Below are 21,167 nucleotides of genomic sequence, written 5' to 3' on the forward strand. Positions count from 1 at the left end.
TGCCAGGATTTCCACAAAGTGTCAATCACTGATACCGCCCAGTGAAATATTTTGTTTATTTGTCTTTTTTATGCTAAGACCACACAAGTCAATCAAACCAGTCAATATCTGCCAGTACATTATACAGAAACCAAATATGATGTTATGCAGTGGAATACTCTCTTTAACATTTCATTCATTTCACTATAAACAATCCATATCTGCACACTGTCATCCTACTGAAACCCAATAATAATACTACATTCAACAGTTCATTTATTTTCCTTCACAACAATATAACGAGTGTAAAAAGCAGTGTTCCAGTACTCACCAGACAATTCCCTGAGCTCCAGAACCGATGGGTTTTAGATTCTGGTAGCGTTTGAGAACTGTGAAGGTGGAATCTCCTACTTCCACGCTGTAGAACTGGTTGTCCACTTTGCTTTTAGACATGTTGTAGTGTTTGCCGATATATGACACATCCAATTGTTTACCAAAACCCTGCAGTAGACAGACAAAACAAAAAGGTCAGTGATGTCACTTTCACCTCTGGGACTGGCTCTAAAACATTGCATTGCTAAAGTTATTTTATTCATTTTATTCATTCAAAATCATATTTAGAACTAATCCCATTAACAATGCATGTTGACTACAGTACAATATACCTGCAACATTAAAGCATACATCACATATTCTGTGTCCGCTGTTATTGGCATGTCTAATTTCCAAACTTCATAATAAGATATTCTTATTCATTCCACTTCCTTCACTCTTGAGTTTCCTTAAACGACAGTTTACAGAAAACTATAGAAACAAAACATGCCTGTTCGGTATTCTGTGGACAAAGGGTTTGCATGAGAGTGGGGACGTATCGGCTATCCAGAACTAACAGGGAGACATAAACCGGGCAGGACAGGGATGCAACATGGTAGTGTCTCAAATTGCCCCCTATTACCTACGGCATGTAGTGTATAATATAGGGAGTGGGGTGCCATTTGGTAAGTAGACTATCACACTACCGTGTAGGCCTGGATTAAACCTCCATGTGATCCCTGAGAGAATTGAACCCACAACCTTGGCATTGCCAAGGGGCAGCAGGTAGCCTCGTGGTTAGAGCAGGTAGCCTCGTGGTTAGAGCAGGTAGCCTCGTGGTTAGAGCAGGTAGCCTAGTGGTTAGAGCAGGTAACCTAGTGGTTAGAGCAGGTAGCCTCGTGGTTAGAGCAGGTAGCCTAGTGGTTAGAGCAGGTAGCCTAGTGGTTAGAGCAGGTAGCCTCGTGGTTAGAGCAGGTAGCCTAGTGGTTAGAGCAGGTAGCCTCGTGGTTAGAGCAGGTAGCCTAGTGGTTAGAGCAGGTAGCCTAGTGGTTAGAGCAGGTAGCCTAGTGGTTAGAGCAGGTAGCCTAGTGGTTAGAGCGTTGGGCCAGTAACCAGCAGGTAGCCTAGTGGTTAGAGCGTTGGGCCAGTAACCAGCAGGTAGCCTCGTGGTTAGAGCGTTGGGCCAGTAACCAGCAGGTAGCCTAGTGGTTAGAGCGTTGGGCCAGTAACCAGCAGGTAGCCTAGTGGTTAGAGCGTTGGGCCAGTAACCAGCAGGTAGCCTAGTGGTTAGAGCGTTGGGCCAGTAACCAGCAGGTAGCTTAGTGGTTAGAGCGTTGGGCCAGTAACCAGCAGGTAGCCTAGTGGTTAGAGCGTTGGGCCAGTAACCAGCAGGTAGCCTCGTGGTTAGAGCGTTGGGCCAGTAACCAAAAGGTTGCTACAACAAATCCCCGAGCTGACAAGGTAAAAATCTGTTGTTCTGCCCCTGAACAAGGCAGTTAACCCACTGTTCCTAGGCCGTCATTTACCTAGTTAAAAAAAGGTTAAATAAAAATTGCCAGTGCCACACAGTCTTACCAACTGACCCACACAGGACACACACATTACTCCATGTACATGTACAGCCCAGTCTAGTAACTGACTGTCCAAACATGCATACATAAGCCAAATATATTCCATGTTGAATAAGAGACTAGTATAGTACAGCACCACAGAGATATAGTGCATTCATTCTATTTCTATGCAAATTATACATGCATCCCAAATAGCACCCTAATCACTATATAGTGCACTACTTTTGAACAGAGACCTATGGAACCCTATTCCCTATATAGTGCACTACTTTTGAACAGAGACCTATGGAACCCTATTCCCTATATAGTGCACTACTTTTGAACAGAGACCTATGAACAGAAGTAGAACACTATATAGGATAAAGGCTGCCATTTGGATGCATTGTCTGAAGAGAGTAAGACGATAGCAAGAAGATCTGCAGTCAGTCCAGACCAGAGACTGTTCCTCCTGGGGAGATCTGCAGTCAGTCCAGACCAGAGCCTGTTCCTCCTGGAGAGATCTGCAGTCAGTCCAGACCAGAGCCTGTTCCTCCTGGGGAGATCTGGAGTCAGTCCAGACCAGAGCCTGTTCCTTCTGGGGAGATCTGCAGTAAGTCCAGACCAGAGCCCGTTCCTCCTGGGGAGATCTGCAGTCAGTCCAGACCAGAGACTATTCCTCCTGTAGAGATCTGCAGTAAGTCCAGACCAGAGCCTGTTCCTCCTGGGGAGATCTGCAGTAAGTCCAGACCAGAGCCTGTTCCTCCTGGAGAGATCTGTAGTAAGTCCAGACCAGAGCCTGTTCCTCCTGGAGAGATGTGCAGTCAGTCCAGACCAGAGCCTGTTCCTCCTGTAGAGATCTGCAGTAAGTACAGACCAGAGCCTGTTCCTCCTGGAGAGATCTGCAGTTAGTCCAGACCAGAGCCTGTTCCTCCTGTAGAGATCTGCAGTCAGTCCAGACCAGAGCCTGTTCCTCCTGTAGAGATCTACAGTCAGTCCAGACCAGAGCCTGTTCCTCCTGTAGAGATCTGCAGTAAGTCCAGACCAGAGCCTGTTCCTCCTGTAGAGATCTGCAGTCAGTCCAGACCAGAGCCTGTTCCTCCTGTAGAGATCTACAGTCAGTCCAGACCACAGCCTGTTTCTCCTGTAGAGATCTGCAGTAAGTCCAGACCAGAGCCTGTTCCTCCTGGAGAGATCTGTAGTAAGTCCAGACCAGAGCCTGTTCCTCCTGGAGAGATGTGCAGTCAGTCCAGACCAGAGCCTGTTCCTCCTGTAGAGATCTGCAGTAAGTCCAGACCAGAGCCTGTTCCTCCTGGAGAGATCTGCAGTAAGTCCAGACCAGAGTCTGTTCCTCCTGGAGAGATCTGCAGTCAGTCCAGACCAGAGCCTGTTCCTCCTGGAGAGGTTGAAGAGCCCTGCTATCTGCAGTCAGTCCAGACCAGAGCCTGTTCCTGGAGAGGTTGAAGAGCCCTGCTATCTGCAGTCAGTCCAGACCAGAAACTGTTCCTGGAGAGGTTGAAGAGCCCTGCTATCTGCAGTCAGTCCAGACCAGAGCCTGTTCCTGGAGAGGTTGAAGAGCCCTGCTATCTGTAGTAAGTCCAGACCAGAGCCTGTTCCTGGAGAGGTTGAAGAGCCCTGCTATCTGCAGTCAGTCCAGACCAGAGCCTGTTCCTGGAGAGGTTGAAGAGCCCTGCTATCTGTAGTAAGTCCAGACCAGAGCCTGTTCCTGGAGAGGTTGAAGAGCCCTGCTATCTGTAGTAAGTCCAGACCAGAGCCTGTTCCTGGAGAGGTTGAAGAGCCCTGCTATCTGTAGTAAGTCCAGACCAGAACCTGTTCCTGGAGAGGTTGAAGAGCCCTGCTATCTGCAGTCAGTCCAGACCAGAGCCTGTTCCTGGAGAGGTTGAAGAGCCCTGCTCTAGACTGTCCAGTTCTATCAAGAGGTATGCTTTTCAACAGCCGACTGACAATTAAACAGATCATAATTAACAAAGATTTGCAGTAATTGCAATCGTTTATTGAATTTAGTGGGGTGGTTCTAGACAGCTTTTATTAAAGACAGATAACAGCGCCTTCAGAAAGTATTCACACCTCTTGACTTTTTCCACATTTTCTGTGTTACAGCCTGAATTTAAAATGGATTACATTAAGATGGTGTGTCACTGGCCTCCACACAATACCCCTTAATGTCAAAGTGGAATTATGTTTTTAGAAATGTTTTGGAATTAATCAAATTAAAAGTGGAAATGTCTTGAGTGAATAAGTATTCAACCTCTTTGTTATGGCAAGCCTAAATATGTTCCGGAGTAAATATTTGCTTAACAAGTCACATCATAAGTTGCATGGACTCTCTCTGTGTGCAATAATAGTGTTTAACATGATCTTAATTGACTACCTCATCTCTATACCCAATACATACAAATAATTGTAAGGTCCTTCAGTCGAGCAGTGAATTTCAAGCACAGAATCAACCAGAAAGACCAGGGAGGTTTCCAATGCCTCGCAAAGAAGGACACCTATTGTTAGAAGGGTAAAATAAAAAAGCAGACATTAAATATCCCTTTGAGCATGGTGAAGTTATTAATTACACTTTGGATGGTGTATCAATACCCCCCGTCACTACAAATATACAGGTGTCCTTTCTAACTCAGTAGCCGGAGAGGAAGGAAACCATTCAGGGATTTCACCATAAGGCCAATTGTGTCTTTAAAACAGTTCCAGAGTTTAATGGTTGTGAAAGGAGAAAACTGAGGATGGATCAACAACATTTTAGTTACTCCACAATACTAACCTAATTGACAGAGCAACAAGGCACTAAAGTAAAACTGCAAAACATTTGGCAAAGCAATTCACATTTTGTCCTGAATACAAAGTGTTATTTTTGGGGCAAATGCAACACATTTCTGAGTACCACTCTTCATATTTTCAAGCATACTGGTGGCTGCATCATGTTATGGGTAAGCTTGTATTTGTTATGGACTGGGGAGTTTTTCTAGATAAAAAATAAACGGAATGGAGCAAAGCACAGGCAATACCCTAGAGGAAGACATGGTCCAGTCTGCTTTCTACCAGTCACTGGGAGATGAATTCACCTTTCAGCAGGATAATAACCTAAAACACAAGGCCAAATCTACACTGGAGTCGCTTACCAAGATGACATTGAATGTTCCTGAGTGGCGTAGTTACAGTTTCGACTTAAATCGGCTTGAAAATCTATGGCTAGACTTGAAAAATGGCTGTCAATGATCAACAACCAACTTGACAGAGCTTGAATTTTTTGTTTTAATAATTAGCAAATATTGTACAATGTGGGTGTGCAAAGCTCTAAGAGACTTACTCAGAAAGACTCACAGTTGTAATTGATGCCAAAGGTGATTTTAACATGCACTGACGGAGGGGTGTGAACACTTATGTCAATGTGGAATTTCTGTATTTCATTTTCAATACATTTGCAAATATTTCTAAAAACATGTTTTCACTTTGTCATTATGGGGTATTGTGTGTAGATGGGTGAGAAAATAAAATAAATTGAATGCATTTTGAATTCAGGCTGTAACGTAACAACATAGGTTAAGGGGAATGAATACTTTATGAAGGCTCTGTACATCCCAAAGATTTATCCATCCATCCATCCATCCATGCTTCCTTCCTTCCATCCATCCATCCATCCATCCATCCATCCATCCTTCCTTCCTTCCTTCCTTCCTTCCTTCCTTCCTTCCTTCCTTCCTTCCTTCCTTCCTTCCTTCCTTCCTTCCTTCCTTCCTTCCATCCATCCATCCATCCATCCATCCATCCATCCTTCCTTCCTTCCTTCCTTCCTTCCTTCCTTCCTTCCTTCCTTCCTTCCTTCCTTCCTTCCTTCCTTCCTTCCATCCATCCATCCATCCATCCATCCATCCATCCACCCTTCCATCCATCCATCCACCCTTCCATCCATCCTTCCATCCATCCTTATGGTTATATCCTGGGGTTATATCCTGCCTGTTTGGCCCTGTCGGACGGGGCCACAGTGTCTCCCGACCCCTCCTGTCTCAGCCTCCGGTATTTATGCTGCAGTAGTTTATGTGTCGGGGGGCTGGGATCAGTCTGTTATATCTGGAGTACTTCTCCTGTCTTATCCGGTGTCCTGTGTGAATTTAAGTATGCTCTCTCTAATTCTCTCTCTATTTTTCTCTTTCTTTCTTTCTTTCTTTATTTTCTTTCTTTCTTTCTTTCTCTTGGAGGACCATGCCTCAGGACTACCTGGCCTGATGACTCCTTGCTGTCCCCAGTCCACCTGGCCATGCTGCTGCTCCAGTTTCAACTGTTCTGACTGCGGCTATGGAACCCTGACCTGTTCACCGGACGTGCTACCTGTCCCAGACCTGCTGTTTTCAACTCTCTAAAGACAGCAGGAGCGGTAGAGATACTCTTAATGATCGGCTATGAAAAACCAACTGACATTTACTCCTGAGGTGCTGACCTGTTGCACCCTCGACAACCACTGTGATTATTATTATTTGACCCTGCTGGTCATCTATGAACATTTGAACATCTTGGCCATGTTCTGTTATGATCTCCACCCGGCACAGCCAGAAGAGGACTGGCCACCCCTCATAGCCTGGTTCCTCTCTAGGTTTTTTCCTAGGTTCTGGCCTTTCATGGGAGTTTTTCCTAGCCACTGTGCTTCTACACCTGCATTGCTTGCTGTTTGGGGTTTTAGGCTGGGTTTCTGTACAGCACTTTGAGATATCAGCTGATGTAAGAAGGGCTATATAAATACATTTGATTTGATTTGATCCTTCCTTCCTTCCATCCTTCCTTCATCCTTCCATCCTTCATCCTTCCTTCCTTCCTTCCAACCATCCATCCATCCATCCATCCATCCATCCATCCATCCATCCATCCTTCCTTCCTTCCTTCCTTCCTTCCTTCCTTCCTTCCTTCCTTCCTTCCTTCCTTCCTTCCTTCCTTCCTTCCTTCCTTCCTTCCTTCCTTCCTTCCTTCCTTCCTTCATCCTTCCTTCCTTCATCCTTCCTTCCTTCATCCTTCCTTCCTTCCAACTATCCATCCATCCATCCATCCATCCTTCCCTTCCTTCCTTCCTTCCTTCCTTCCTTCCTTCCTTCCTTCCTTCCATCCATCCTTCCTTCCATCCTGTCATCCAACTATCCATTCGTCCTTCCTTCCTTCCTTCCCTCCATCAATCCTTCTTTCCTTCCATCCATCCTTCCTTCCATCCTGCCATCCAACTATCCATTTTTCCTTCCATCATCCATCCATCCATCCATCCATCCATCCATCCATCCATCCAACTATCCATCCTTACTTCAATCATCTATCCATCCATCCTTCCTTCCATCATCTATCCATCCATCCTTCCTTCCATCCTGCCATCCATCCTTCCCTATAATAGACTGGAGCATCTTAGCTCTAATTATAGATGATCTAATTTATATTTCCATTATATTTTCTTGATCAGGGAGTGATGCAGTAAACAATTAGGCCAAAAAAAACTAAAGAACTGTGAAGTGTATTATGTTTACCAAAGGGTCAGTATGATTAGTATTTCACACTGCTGGAAGCAATTTACGTTATGAAGCCACAGGTTAGAATCACAAGTATACATAGTTAATCCGGTAATCAGTTTCAATCATGTGCATTTTTGTTTCTGTCGTTCATATTCACTAGCATCATTGAGGAAGCCTTGTTCCATTCTGTAAATGCTGTACCCAACTCAGGGTTGGGGTCATTTCCATTTAAATTTAGTCAATTTAAGAAGACATTTGGAATTGGAATGGCAGTTTACTTCCTGAATTGATTAAATTTAAATGGAATTGAGCCCAAGCCGTACAAGCTACAACACATAAAGTATAGGCCAGGGACAGGCTACCAGAACGGTCTTCATCTTAGACACAGAACAGACAGAGCTAATGAAGAGGAAATGGAAGTGTATGAATACTGTACCTTATTTTACCTGTAAGGAACACACACCTGACAAAAGGCTATTTTCACATCCAGGACAGGTTCACTGCAGTAATAGAAGAAATCCCTCCTCATAAATACCTGCAAGACACAAACAGAGAGAGGGGAGAGGCTAGAGATTAGAGTCTAGAGATTAGAGGCTAGAGATTAGAGGCTAGAGATTAGAGGCTAGAGATTAGAGGCTAGAGATCAGAAATTAGAGTTTAGAGATTAGAGGTTTATTTCTTTATTCACTATTTTATTCACTACTGGGTAGGTTGTCTGAGAACACATTCTTACAGCAAGAACCTGGAACAGAGGTTGCAAGGGAGAGGAGGGACTTTCTAGAGTCTGAATATTTAGACAGCTGGTCACAGATCTGTTTTTAGCTGTACAGCCATCTACTATAGATAGGCTAGAGGTTAGAGTTTAGAGGCTAGAGATCAGAGATCAGAGAGTGGTTGCTACCTAAGGTTTCTATGGGAATGTGGTGGAGCTTGTCTGGGTCGTATTGTAGATACAAATCAAATCAAATCAAATCAAATCAAATCAAATTTTATTAGTCACATACACATGGTTAGCAGATGTTAATGCGAGTGTAGCGAAATGCTTGTGCTTCTAGTTCCGACAATGCAGTAATAACCAACAGTAATCTAACCTAACAATTCCACACTACTACCTTACACACACACACAAGTGTAAAGGGATAAAGAATATGTACATAAAGATATATGGATGAGTGGTGGTACAGAACGGCATGGCAGATGCAGTAGATGGTATAGAGTACGGTATATACATATGAGATGAGTACTGTAGGGTATGTAAACATAAAGTGGCATAGTTTAAAGTGGCTAGTGGTACATGTATTGCATAAAGATGGCAAGATGCAGTAGATGATATAGAGTACAGTATATATACATATGAGATGGGTAATGTAGGGTATGTAAACATTGTATTAAGTGGCATTGCTTAAAGTGGCTAGTGGTACATTTTTACATAATTTCCATCAATTCCCATTTTTAAAGTGGCTGGAGTTGAGTCAGTATGTTGGCAGCGGCCGCTAAATGTTAGTGGTGGCTGTTTAACAGTCTGATGGCCTTGAGATAGAAGCTGTTTTTCAGTCTCTCGGTCCCTGCTTTGATGCACCTGTACTGACCTCGCCTTCTGGATGATAGCGGGGTGAACAGGCAGTGGCTTGGGTGGTTGTTGTCCTTGATGATCTTTGTGGCCTTCCTGTGACATCGGGTGGTGTAGGTGTCCTGGAGGGCAGGTAGTTTGCCCCTGGTGATGCGTTCTGCAGACCTCACTACCCTCTGGAGAGCCTTACGGTTGTGGGCGGAGCAGTTGCCGTACCAGGCGGTGATACAGCCCGACAGGATGCTCTCGATTGTGCATCTGTAGAAGTTTGTGAGTGCTTTTGGTGACAAGCCGAATTTCTTCAGCCTCCTAAGGTTGAAGAGGCGCTGCTGCGCCTTCTTCACCACGCTGTCTGTGTGGGTGGACCAGTTCAGTTTGTCCGTGATGTGTACACCGAGGAACTTAAAACTTTCCACCTTCTCCACTACTGACCCGTCGATGTGGATAGGGGGGTGCTCCCTCTGCTGTTTCCTGAAGTCCACAATCATCTCCTTTGTTTTGTTGACGTTGAGTATGAGGTTATTTTCCTGACACCACACTCCGAGGGCCCTCACCTCCTCCCTGTAGGCCGTCTCGTCGTTGTTGGTGATCAAGCCTACCACTGTAGTGTCATCCGCAAACTTGATGATTGAGTTGGAGGCGTGCATGGCCACGCAGTCGTGGGTGAACAGGGAGTACAGGAGAGGGCTCAGAACGCACCCTTGTGGGGCCCCAGTGTTGAGGATCAGCGGGGTGGAGATGTTGTTACCTACCCTCACCACCTGGGGGCGGCCCGTCAGGAAGTCCAGGACCCAGTTGCACAGGGCGGGGTCGAGACCCAGGGTCTCGAGCTTGATGACGAGTTTGGAGGGTACTATGGTGTTAAATGCTGAGCTGTAATCGATGAACAGCATTCTCACATGGGTATTCCTCTTGTCCAGATGGGTTAGGGCAGTGTGCAGTGTGGTTGCGATTGCGTCGTCTGTGGACCTATTGGGTCGGTAAGCAAATTGGAGTGGGTCTAGGGTGTCCGGTAGATACTGAGCCTTCCAAAAAGTAAAGACTACAGCTACACCCAAGATGACCTCAACAACCTATCGACTGACTGTTGACTATATTGACTGACTGACGTAGCTTACAGCTCAGTCCCTGAGGTTTGTGAACATTCATTGATTGATCACCACAATGAACCATTTAACAGACCATCAGACCCCCAAGAAAGCCAAGCAGCTCCAGACCTGTCCCTGTTCCCAACCCACTACTACACCACCTCCACCAACGGGCCATATAGCAATGAAAATAAAGTGCAGCAGTACTACACTCATAAACAGGCAGGTTCAATATTTCACACTGTGGTAAATAAATAACTTAAGATCTGAATACATATGAGATGAGCTGCGGCTCAGATGACGAGTACTGAAACATATTGTAGGAACTCTTTTCAGAAATAAAGACAATGCACAGTATAAAAATATTCAGACAGAAAGACTTGGCCCCAGCAGTTCTAGGGTTCTCAAGGGTACATTTTCATGTCTGGCAGCAAGACAAAAAAAAATAAAGAAATGTCTGGATTACTCCTATACCTTGATCTAGCATAATGGATCATGACTACTGTACAGGAGACATGAGCCGTCAGAAAACGATCTGAGATGGACTGATGAAATACAGTTTGAAGGCCTGATGAAATACAGTTTGAGGGCCTGATGAAATACAGTTTGAGGGCCTGATGAAATACAGTTTGAGGGCCTGATGAAATACAGTTTGAAGGCCTGATGAAATACAGTTTGAGGGCCTGATGAAATACAGTTTGAAGGCCTGATGAAATACAGTTTGAAGGCCTGATGAAATACAGTTTGAAGGCCTGATGAAATACAGTTTGAAGGCCTGATGAAATACAGTTTGAAGGCCTGATGAAATACAGTTTGAGGGCCTGATGAAATACAGTTTGAAGGCCTGATGAAATACAGTTTGAAGGCCTGATGAAATACAGTTTGAGGGCCTGATGAAATACAGTTTGAGGGCCTGATGAAATACAGTTTGAAGGCCTGATGAAATACAGTTTGAGGGCCTGATGAAATACAGTTTGAGGGCCTGATGAAATACAGTTTGAAGGCCTGATGAAATACAGTTTGAGGGCCTGATGAAATACAGTTTGAAGGCCTGATGAAATACAGTTTGAAGGCCTGATGAAATACAGTTTGAAGGCCTGATGAAATACAGTTTGAAGGCCTGATGAAATACAGTTTGAGGGCCTGATGAAATACAGTTTGAGGGCCTGATGAAATACAGTTTGAAGGCCTGATGAAATACAGTTTGAGGGCCTGATGAAATACAGTTTGAGGGCCTGATGAAATACAGTTTGAAGGCCTGATGAAATACAGTTTGAGGGCCTGATGAAATACAGTTTGAAGGCCTGATGAAATACAGTTTGAAGGCCTGATGAAATACAGTTTGAAGGCCTGATGAAATACAGTTTGAAGGCCTGATGAAATACAGTTTGAGGGCCTGATGAAATACAGTTTGAAGGCCTGATGAAATACAGTTTGAAGGCCTGATGAAATACAGTTTGAGGGCCTGATGAAATACAGTTTGAGGGCCTGATGAAATACAGTTTGAAGGCCTGATGAAATACAGTTTGAGGGCCTGATGAAATACAGTTTGAGGGCCTGATGAAATACAGTTTGAGGGCCTGATGAAATACAGTTTGAGGGCCTGATGAAATACAGTTTGAAGGCCTGATGAAATACAGTTTGAGGGCCTGATGAAATACAGTTTGAGGGCCTGATGAAATATAGTTTGATGGGTATAGTTTTTTGATCCACAGTGGAGTGCAGTGGGATTCAAATGTATTTCATTTAATACAAAGGGTTCCTCTTCGGAAGAAAAAGCCTTCTAAGAATAGCTAGCTGGTGTCGTTCAGGAGTCAGACAATATGCTAATATGTTGATTACTTCCTGGTATATGCTGTAGGCATATTTGTCTCCCCCACCTCACCCCCTGTGGGGAAACCAAGAACGAAGTCCCAAATGGCACCCTATTCACTACATACAGTAGTGCACTACTTTTGACCAGAGTCCTATGGGCCCTAGTCAAAAGTAGTGCACCAGATAGGGAAAAGGGTACCATTTGGAACACAGAGAGACAGCGCAAGACTTAACTATTCCAGAAAAAGTGCTTTATATTTCAGACATTATGAAACATTCAGACAGAACCAACCAATTACCAAAATGGAAGATGCTCGAATATTACTTAGTGGCTTAATGACAACCCTCAATAGTGAGTGTTGTCATTCTCATTAGTGAGGGTTGTAGGGGTGTCATTCTCAATAGTGAGGGTTGTCATTCTCAGTAGTGAGGGTTGTAGGGTTGTCATTCTCAATAGTGAGGGTTGTCATTCTCAGTAGTGAGGGTTGTAGGGTTGTCATTCTCAATAGTGAGGGTTGTCATTCTCAATAGTGAGGGTTGTAGGGTTGTCATTCTCAATGGTGAGGGTTGTCATTCTCAGTAGTGAGGGTTGTAGGGTTGTCATTCTCAGTAGTGAGGGTTGTCATTCTCAGTAGTGAGGGTTGTCATTCTCAGTAGTGAGGGTTGTCATTCTCATTAGTGAGGGTTGTCATTCTCAGTAGTGAGGGTTGTAGGGTTGTCATTCTCAGTAGTGAGGGTTGTCATTCTCAGTAGTGAGGGTTGTCATTCTCAGTAGTGAGGGTTGTCATTCTCATTAGTGAGGGTTGTCATTCTCAGTAGTGAGGGTTGTCATTCTCAGTAGTGAGGGTTGTCATTCTCAATAGTGAGGGTTGTAGGGTTGTCATTCTCAGTAGTGAGGGTTGTAGGGTTGTCATTCTCAGTAGTGAGGGTTGTCATTCTCTGTACTGAGGGTTGTCATTCTCATTAGTGAGGGTTGTCATTCTCAGTAGTGAGGGTTGTAGGGTTGTCATTCTCAGTAGTGAGGGTTGTCATTCTCATTAGTGAGGGTTGTCATTCTTTGTACTGAGGGTTGTCATTCTCATTAGTGAGGGTTGTCTTTCTCATTAGTGAGGGTTGTCTTTCTCATTAGTGAGGGTTGTCATTCTCAATAGTGAGGGTTGTCATTCTCTGTAGTGAGGGTTGTCATTCTCAATAGTGAGGGTTGTCATTCTCAGTAGTCCACAATTGGCTGCATAATCACATTACTTACAGCAATAACCACTGCCATCAAATCCTATACAACCTAACTCCACCTCTCTCTTCCCCTCCCACTATCCCGACCTCCCCTCTCTCTTCCCTTTCTACTATCACTTCCTCCACCCTCTCACTCCCCCTCTACCGTCCTTCTCCCCTCCCCACTCCCCCTCTCCCTGACAGCCTCATTGTCTCTGTCACTAGGATGTGTTTTGAAGGGCAGCCATCTCAGGAATCTGGAATGGAGCCTTGACATAGGCTGCGTCCTATATGAAACCCTATTCCCTTTAAAGTGCACTACTTTCGACCACTATATAGGGAACAGGATGCCATCTGAGATGCACGCATTGCCGTAGAGGGGGGAGTCGGAGGGGGAGGGGAAGAGAGAGGGGGATTTGGGATAGTGGGAGGGGAAGAGAGAGGGGGGAGTGGGAGGGATAGGAGAAGGGAGGCGAGGTAAGAATTAAGGGATGAGAAAGGGATGACTCTCCCATGACTCTGTCTCTCTTATACAGTGTGTCTGGGTCAGCTCCTGAACGCCAGGTTCTTTCAGCAGGTGTCACACCATGGAAATGGGAGGACATTTATGAATGAATAGATTACGCAAAGAGAGTCATTCTATGTCTATGAATCACAAGTAATGAGACAGTTTTCCTGGGCAAGTATTGTTCCATGAAGTGCTTCACAACACAATACAACACAATACTATATAATACACTACAACACAATATAACACACCACAGTATAATACAATACAACACAATATAATAGAATACAACACAATACAACACAATATAATACAATACAATACTATATAATACACTACAACACAATATAATACACTACAACACAATATAATACACCAACACAATACAACACAACACAATACAACACAATATAATACAATATAATACAATACACACAATATAATACAATACAACACAATATAATACACCAACACAATATAATACATTACAACACAATATAATACAATACAACACAATATAATACATTACAACACAATACAACACAATATAATACACCAACACAATATAATACATTACAACACAATACAACACAATATAATACACCAACACAATATAATACATTACAACACAATATAATACAATACAACACAATATAATACATTACAACACAATATAATACAATACAACACAATATAATACAATACAACACAACACAATACAACACAATATAATACAATACAATATAATACACTACAACACAATACAATACAATATAATACACTACACCACAATACAACACAATATAATACAATACAACACAACACAATATAATACAATACAATACAACACAACATAATACAATAGAATACAATACAATGCTCTGAATTCCTGTGCTTTGGACACTGGATATCTGTGTTCAGGTGTGAGGAGGAGGACTTTACTATTGTTGTTGTAGATGTGACACAGAGCACACAAGCCATTTCACAACGTGCAGTGGGTTATAAATTGTACATTGCCTGAATGAGAGGAATTAAAATGTCCAAACAGTGTATTTAACCTGGCATCCTATTATCACCGAACAGTATTTGCTTTAATCTAGGTCAACATTGACATTGATACACCGCAGCGCAGGTAGATCTCCAGATGCTAAATCACAGCCATCTGTAGACATAGGAAATTAAAACTCTGATGGCAATGACTGTCACAATGGTAGTCACAACGACTGTCACAATGACAGTCACAACGACAGTCGCAATGACAGTCACAATGACAGTCACAATGGCCGTCACAACGACAGTCGCAATGACAGTCACAATGACAGTCACAATGTTAGTCGCAATGACTGTCACAATGACAGTCACAATGGTAGTCGCAATGACAGTCACAATGACAGTCACAATGGCAGTCACAACGACAGTCACAATGACAGTCACAATGGCAGTCACAATGACAATCACAAGTGTAGTCACAATGACAATCACAATGGCAGTCACAATGACAATCACAATGACAATCACAATGACAGTCACAATGACAGTCACAATGACAATCACAATGACAATCACAATGACAATCACAATGACAATCACAATGACAGTCACAATGACAGTCACTTACGATAGCTAGTGTTTTCCCCACTGGATTATTAGAGTTTTCCCCAATTGTTACACACGTTTGCTGAAACTCATCTCATTAGTATATACTGTATACACTGTATTCTATACTATTCTACAGTATCTTAGTCTATGCCACTCGGACATTGCTCGACCAAATATTTATATCTTCTTAATTCCATTGCTTTACTTAGATTTGTGTGTATTGTTGTGAATGAAATAGTTAGATATTACTTGTTAGATATTACAGTTGGAGCTAGAAACACAAGAATTTCGCTACACCCGTAATAACATCTGCTAAACACGTGTGTGTGACCAATACAATTTGATTTGAAGGTATTCAAAACTCTAAACACAAAACAGTTAGCCAATTTCCCCAAACCCCAGACATCTTGCAAAATGAAACACAGCAGTCAAAATCATGTACTCCCTGCTCAAAATGAAACACAGCAGTCAAAATCATGTACTCCCTGCTCAAAATGAAACACAGCAGTCAAAATCATGTACTCCCTGCTCAAAATGAAACACAGCAGTCAAAATCATGTACTCCCTGCTCAAAATGAAACACACATGAGACACACATCAAATGAATCTAACTTAGTGACAACCGAGAACACACTAATGTGACATATTCAAAACACTCAGAACCTATTTCAGTGTAAAGACTAAGATGGTGTTGTTACACTCAAACAAGAAAGGAGCATGAACACAAATGCAAAAATGTTCGTTTTATATTTCAACATGACTCAATACATGTCAAACAGCATACTGTAAGCACACACACAGTAAAAACGCAAACATACAGTAAATATATTTTGCATATGCAAAGGAAGAAAAATAGGCGTATTTGTACTACATGTTACATCAATTGTACAGAATAGATAAAGAAACTGTGAAAATACAGTCAAGAAACAAATACTCCATTTGCGAATAAACAAAAATCAGTCATATCTGTTGTTTTGTTCCGGCCACAGATTTGAATCAACATCACAGGCGATATTCTCCTTGACCAGACAGCTGGGGAAATATCTTCTGGCATGACGCATTCACCCCTGACAGGACGGGAATGTCACGACAGCCTCCTCCATTGCCTGGGGAACGGCCATATGTTCATGGGGTTTGCGATCATACACCTTCCACCACCATGCTGAAAAACAGCTCCTCAATGGAGGTTGAGAAATGAGGAATATGGTGGGAGATAGAGGATTGTAAAGCTGGGATGGTCACGGAACCAGTTGTGGACCTGAACAGCTTCAATGGAAACACACGTTGTCCCAAATTAGAACATACATTTGCTGCTCGGTATCATCTGGTCCTCTCTGCTCTGACTGAAAAATATTGTCAAGTAAGGTGTTGAGGAAATGAAGGAGATGGGCAGTGTTGGTCCAAGGGTGTATAGTTCTACTAAATGAGTTACAGGTTTGGGTCATTGTGCCTCATGGGCAAGTTTTAGCGTGTAAACAATTGAGGAAAAACTGTAACTGGAATAATTCAAACAGCTCAAACAACCACCTCTGTCTGAATCATGTTCACACTAATGCTGTACAGGGTAGTCTAGGGAGACATTCACTGGTACCAGAATCACATAGACAGACACAAAACAAATACTGAGATTGAGAGAGACAGAGACAGAGGCAGCGAAAGAGAGAGAGAGCGAGACAGAGCGCGACAGAGAGACAGAGACAGAGCGCGACAGAGAGACAGAGACAGAGCGCGACAGAGACAGAGAGAGAGCGAGAGAGAGAGAGAGAGACAGAGAGAGAGAGAGAGCAACAGAGAGAGAGAGAGAGATAGAGAGAGCAACAGAGAGAGAGAGCAACAGAGAGAGAGAGACAGAGAGACAGAAACAGAGAGACAGAGAGACAGAGAGACAGAGACAGAGAGAGAGAGAGCAACAGAGAGAGAGAGAGAGAGAGAGACAGAGACATAGAGAGAGACAGAGAGCGACAGAGAGACAGAGACAGAGAGACAGAGACAGAGACAGAGACAGAGACAGAGACAGAGACAGAGACATAGAGAGAGAGAGAGAGCGACAGAGAGACAGAGAGACAGAGACAGAGAGAGAGACAGAGACAGAGACAGAGACAGAGAGAGAGAGAGAGAGAGAGAGAGAGAGAGAGAGAGAGAGAGACAGAGAGACAGAGACAGAGAGAGAGAGAGAGAGATAGGGGGGGGCTCTTATCACCCACAGTTCTGATAAAAGCTAAACCGATTGAGAATTTCTCATCGAGAGTCCCACCTTGCGAATGTGCTATTTCTCATCATTGACAGTTATTCAGACAGGATACTTGAACCTATCTACTGTATATACCTTGAATAAAGGTAGCCTGAAGCAATGAAAAATATGTGTTCCTGTTACACTAACTACAGTGGCCACCGACATAGTGTACAGACTATGGCACTGTAAACAATACTTATCCATTTCTCAGATTTCATACAGGCCACTGGGCCTTCCTGGAAACGGTAGCTAGGTTACTGGGCCTTCCTGGAAACGGTAGCTAGGCCACTGGGCCTTCCTGGAAACGGTAGCTAGGCCACTGGGCCTTCCTGGAAACGGTAGCTAAGCCACTGGGCCTCCCTGGAAACGGTAGCTAGGTTACTGGGCCTTCCTGGAAACGGTAGCTAGGCCACTGGGCCTTCCTGGAAACGGTAGCTAGGCCACTGGGCCTTCCTGGAAACGGTAGCTAAGCCACTGGGCCTTCCTGGAAACGGTAGCTAGGCCACTGGGCCTGCCTGGAAACGGTAGCTAGGTTACTGGGCCTTCCTGGAAACGGTAGCTAGGCCACTGGGCCTTCCTGGAAACGGTAGCTAGGTTACTGGGCCTTCCTGGAAACGGTAGCTAGGCCACTGGGCCTTCCTGGAAACGGTAGCTAGGTTACTGGGCCTTCCTGGAAACGGTAGCTAGGCCACTGGGCCTTCCTGGAAACGGTAGCTAGGCCACTGGGCCTTCCTGGAAACGGTAGCTAGGCCACTGGGCCTTCCTGGAAACGGTAGCTAAGCCACTGGGCCTTCCTGGAAATGGTAGCTAGGCCACTGGGCCTTCCTGGAAACGGTAGCTAGGCCACTGGGCCTTCCTGGAAACGGTAGCTAGGCCACTGGGCCATCCTGGAAACGGTAGCTAGGCCACTGGGCCTTCCTGGAAACGGTAGCTAGGCCACTGGGCCTTCCTGGAAACGGTAGCTAGGCCACTGGGCCTTCCTGGAAACGGTAGCTAGGCCACTGGGCCTTCCTGGAAACGGTAGCTAGGCCACTGGGCCTTCCTGGAAACGGTAGCTAGGCCACTGGGCCTTCCTGGAAACGGTAGCTAGGCCACTGGGACTTCCTGGAAACGGTAGTTAGGCCACTGGGCCTTCCTGGAAATGGGAGCTAGGTCACTGGGCCTTCCTGGAAACGGTAGCTAGGCCACTGGGCCTTCCTGGAAACGGTAGCTAGGCCACTGGGCCTTCCTGGAAACGGTAGCTAGGCCACTGGGACTTCCTGGAAACGGTAGTTAGGCCACTGGGCCTTCCTGGAAATGGGAGCTAGGTCACTGGGCCTTCCTGGAAACGGTAGCTAGGCCACTGGGCCTTCCTGGAAACGGTAGCTAGGCCACTGGGCCTTCCTGGAAACGGTAGCTAGGTTACTGGGCCTTCCTGGAAACGGTAGCTAGGTTACTGGGCCTTCCTGGAAATGGTAGCTAGGCCACTGGGCCTTCCTGGAAACGGTAGCTAGGCCACTGGGCCTTCCTGGAAATGGTAGCTAGGCCACTGGGCCTTCCTGGAAACGGTAGCTAAGCCACTGGGCCTTCCTGGAAACGGTAGCTAGGCCACTGGGCCTCCCTGGACACGGCTAGAGCACTCACTGAACTGGATAAAACTGTGGCATCATAGGTTATGACAAAGCATTGCTAAATGTATCTGCAGTCAGAGATACAAGGTATTGATAGCCAACATGATATGTGAAGTAGTGAATGTATGGTGTAAACAGAACATACACAAAGAGGTAGAATAGACACAAAAGCAGGAACTGTGGCTGCGGAGAAGACGAGCAAGGGAAGACTGAAGAGAAGGGTAGATGGAGGGGACAGATATCACTGAGTAAGATGGATGACAAGCTGTTCGCCTGCCGCCTCAGCAAAGATGATAACACACTCAGACCTGGGTTCAAATACTATTTGAAAACATTTCAGATACTGTACTTAATCTGGGCTTGACTAAGCTTGCCTGGCGCAATGGAACATATAGAATATTCACAAACCCCTCCCATGTGCCACTCCAGGTAGACTTAAGTAAACACTAAAAACATTTGAAAGATTTTAGATAGTATTTGAACCCAGGTCATAACACACCACAGTCTCGCTCTGAAGCAGAGACAGGATCCAGAATGAATGTTTCTGTAATAGTGGTGTGGCGTACAGAATCTTGAGCCTTGACTGTGGCTCAGTCCTATATTGACAGAGGTGTCGTCGATGCCCCTGGAGACAAATCGTCCTTAATAAAAGATGGACACCCTCCTCTTCTGGTTACTTGGTCTCTGTTAATAAAGGACGGACACCCTCTTCTTCTGGTTACTAGGCTTCTGTTAATAAAGGATGGACACCCTCCTCTTCTGGTTACTAGGTCTCTGTTAATAAAGGACGGACACCCTCCTCTTCTGGTTACTCGGTCTCTGTTAATAAAGGACGGACACCCTCCTCTTCTGGTTACTCGGTCTCTGTTAATAAAGGACGGACACCCTCCTCTTCTGGTTACTAGGTCTCTGTTAATAAAGGATGGACACCCTCCTCTTCTGGTTACTAGGTCTCTGTTAATAAAGGACGGACACCCTCTTCTTCTGGTTACTAGGTCTCTGTTAATAAAGGACGGACACCCTCTTCTTCTGGTTACTAGGTCTCTGTTAATAAAGGACGGACACCCTCCTCTTCTGGTTACTAGGTCTCTGTTAATAAAGGACGGACACCCTCCTCTTCTGGTTACTAGGTTTCTGTTAATAAAGGACGGACACCCTCCTCTTCTGGTTACTCGGTCTCTGTTAATAAAGGATGGACACCCTCCTCTTCTGGTTACTCGGTCTCTGTTAATAAAGGATGGACACCCTCCTCTTCTGGTTACTCGGTCTCTGTTAATAAAGGAGGGACACCCTCTTCTTCTGGTTACTAGGCTTCTGTTAATAAAGGACGGACACCCTCCTCTTCTGGTTACTAGGTCTCTGTTAATAAAGGACGGACACCCTCTTCTTCTGGTTACTAGGTCTCTGTTAATAAAGGACGGACACCCTCTTCTTCTGGTTACTAGGTCTCTGTTAATAAAGGACGGACACCCTCCTCTTCTGGTTACTAGGTCTCTGTTAATAAAGGACGGACACCCTCCTCTTCTGGTTACTAGGTTTCTGTTAATAAAGGACGGACACCCTCCTCTTCTGGTTACTCGGTCTCTGTTAATAAAGGATGGACACCCTCCTCTTCTGGTTACTCGGTCTCTGTTAATAAAGGATGGACACCCTCCTCTTCTGGTTACTCGGTCTCTGTTAATAAAGGAGGGACACCCTCTTCTTCTGGTTACTAGGCTTCTGTTAATAAAGGACGGACACCCTCCTCTTCTGGTTACTAGGTCTCTGTTAATAAAGGACGGACACCCTCCTCTTCTGGTTACTAGGTCTCTGTTAATAAAGGACGGACACCCTCCTCTTCTGGTTACTAGGTCTCTGTTAATAAAGGACGGACACCCTCCTCTTCTGGTTACTAGGTCTCTGTTAATAAAGGACGGACACCCTCCTCTTCTGGTTACTAGGTTTCTGTTAATAAAGGATGGACACCCTCCTCTTCTGGTTACTAGGTCTCTGTTAATAAAGGACGGACACCCTCCTCTTCTGGTTACTAGACTTCTGTTAATAAAGGACGGACACCCTCCTCTTCTGGTTACTCGGTCTCTGTTAATAAAGAACGGACACCCTCCTCTTCTGGTTACTAGGCTTCTGTTAATAAAGGACGGACACCCTCCTCTTCTGGTTACTAGGTCTCTGCTAATAAAGGAC

The 21,167-nt window shown here is 44.6% G+C and overlaps 1 protein-coding gene across 10 annotated transcripts in view; it reads right to left on the reverse strand.

Moving 5' to 3' along the window:
• The window catches only part of mapk10 (mitogen-activated protein kinase 10), a 108,640-nt gene that overhangs the window by 67,140 nt on the left and 20,333 nt on the right, over positions 1–21,167 (reverse strand). For 7 of the 10 annotated variants that reach the window (XM_071341624.1, XM_071341608.1, XM_071341615.1 and 4 more), the window contains exons 2-3: positions 7,812–7,883; positions 311–480 (exon numbers count right to left, since the gene is read on the reverse strand). In XM_071341624.1, the coding sequence (XP_071197725.1) occupies positions 311–480; positions 7,812–7,883 (242 nt within the window). Of the gene's footprint in view, positions 1–310; positions 481–7,784; positions 7,884–21,167 lie in introns of all 10 variants that reach the window. The other 3 variants (XM_071341651.1, XM_071341642.1, XM_071341633.1) reach the window with 3 other exon arrangements.

Source organism: Salvelinus alpinus, chromosome 1 (assembly GCF_045679555.1).
Source record: "Salvelinus alpinus chromosome 1, SLU_Salpinus.1, whole genome shotgun sequence".
Lineage (NCBI taxonomy): Eukaryota > Metazoa > Chordata > Actinopteri > Salmoniformes > Salmonidae > Salvelinus > Salvelinus alpinus.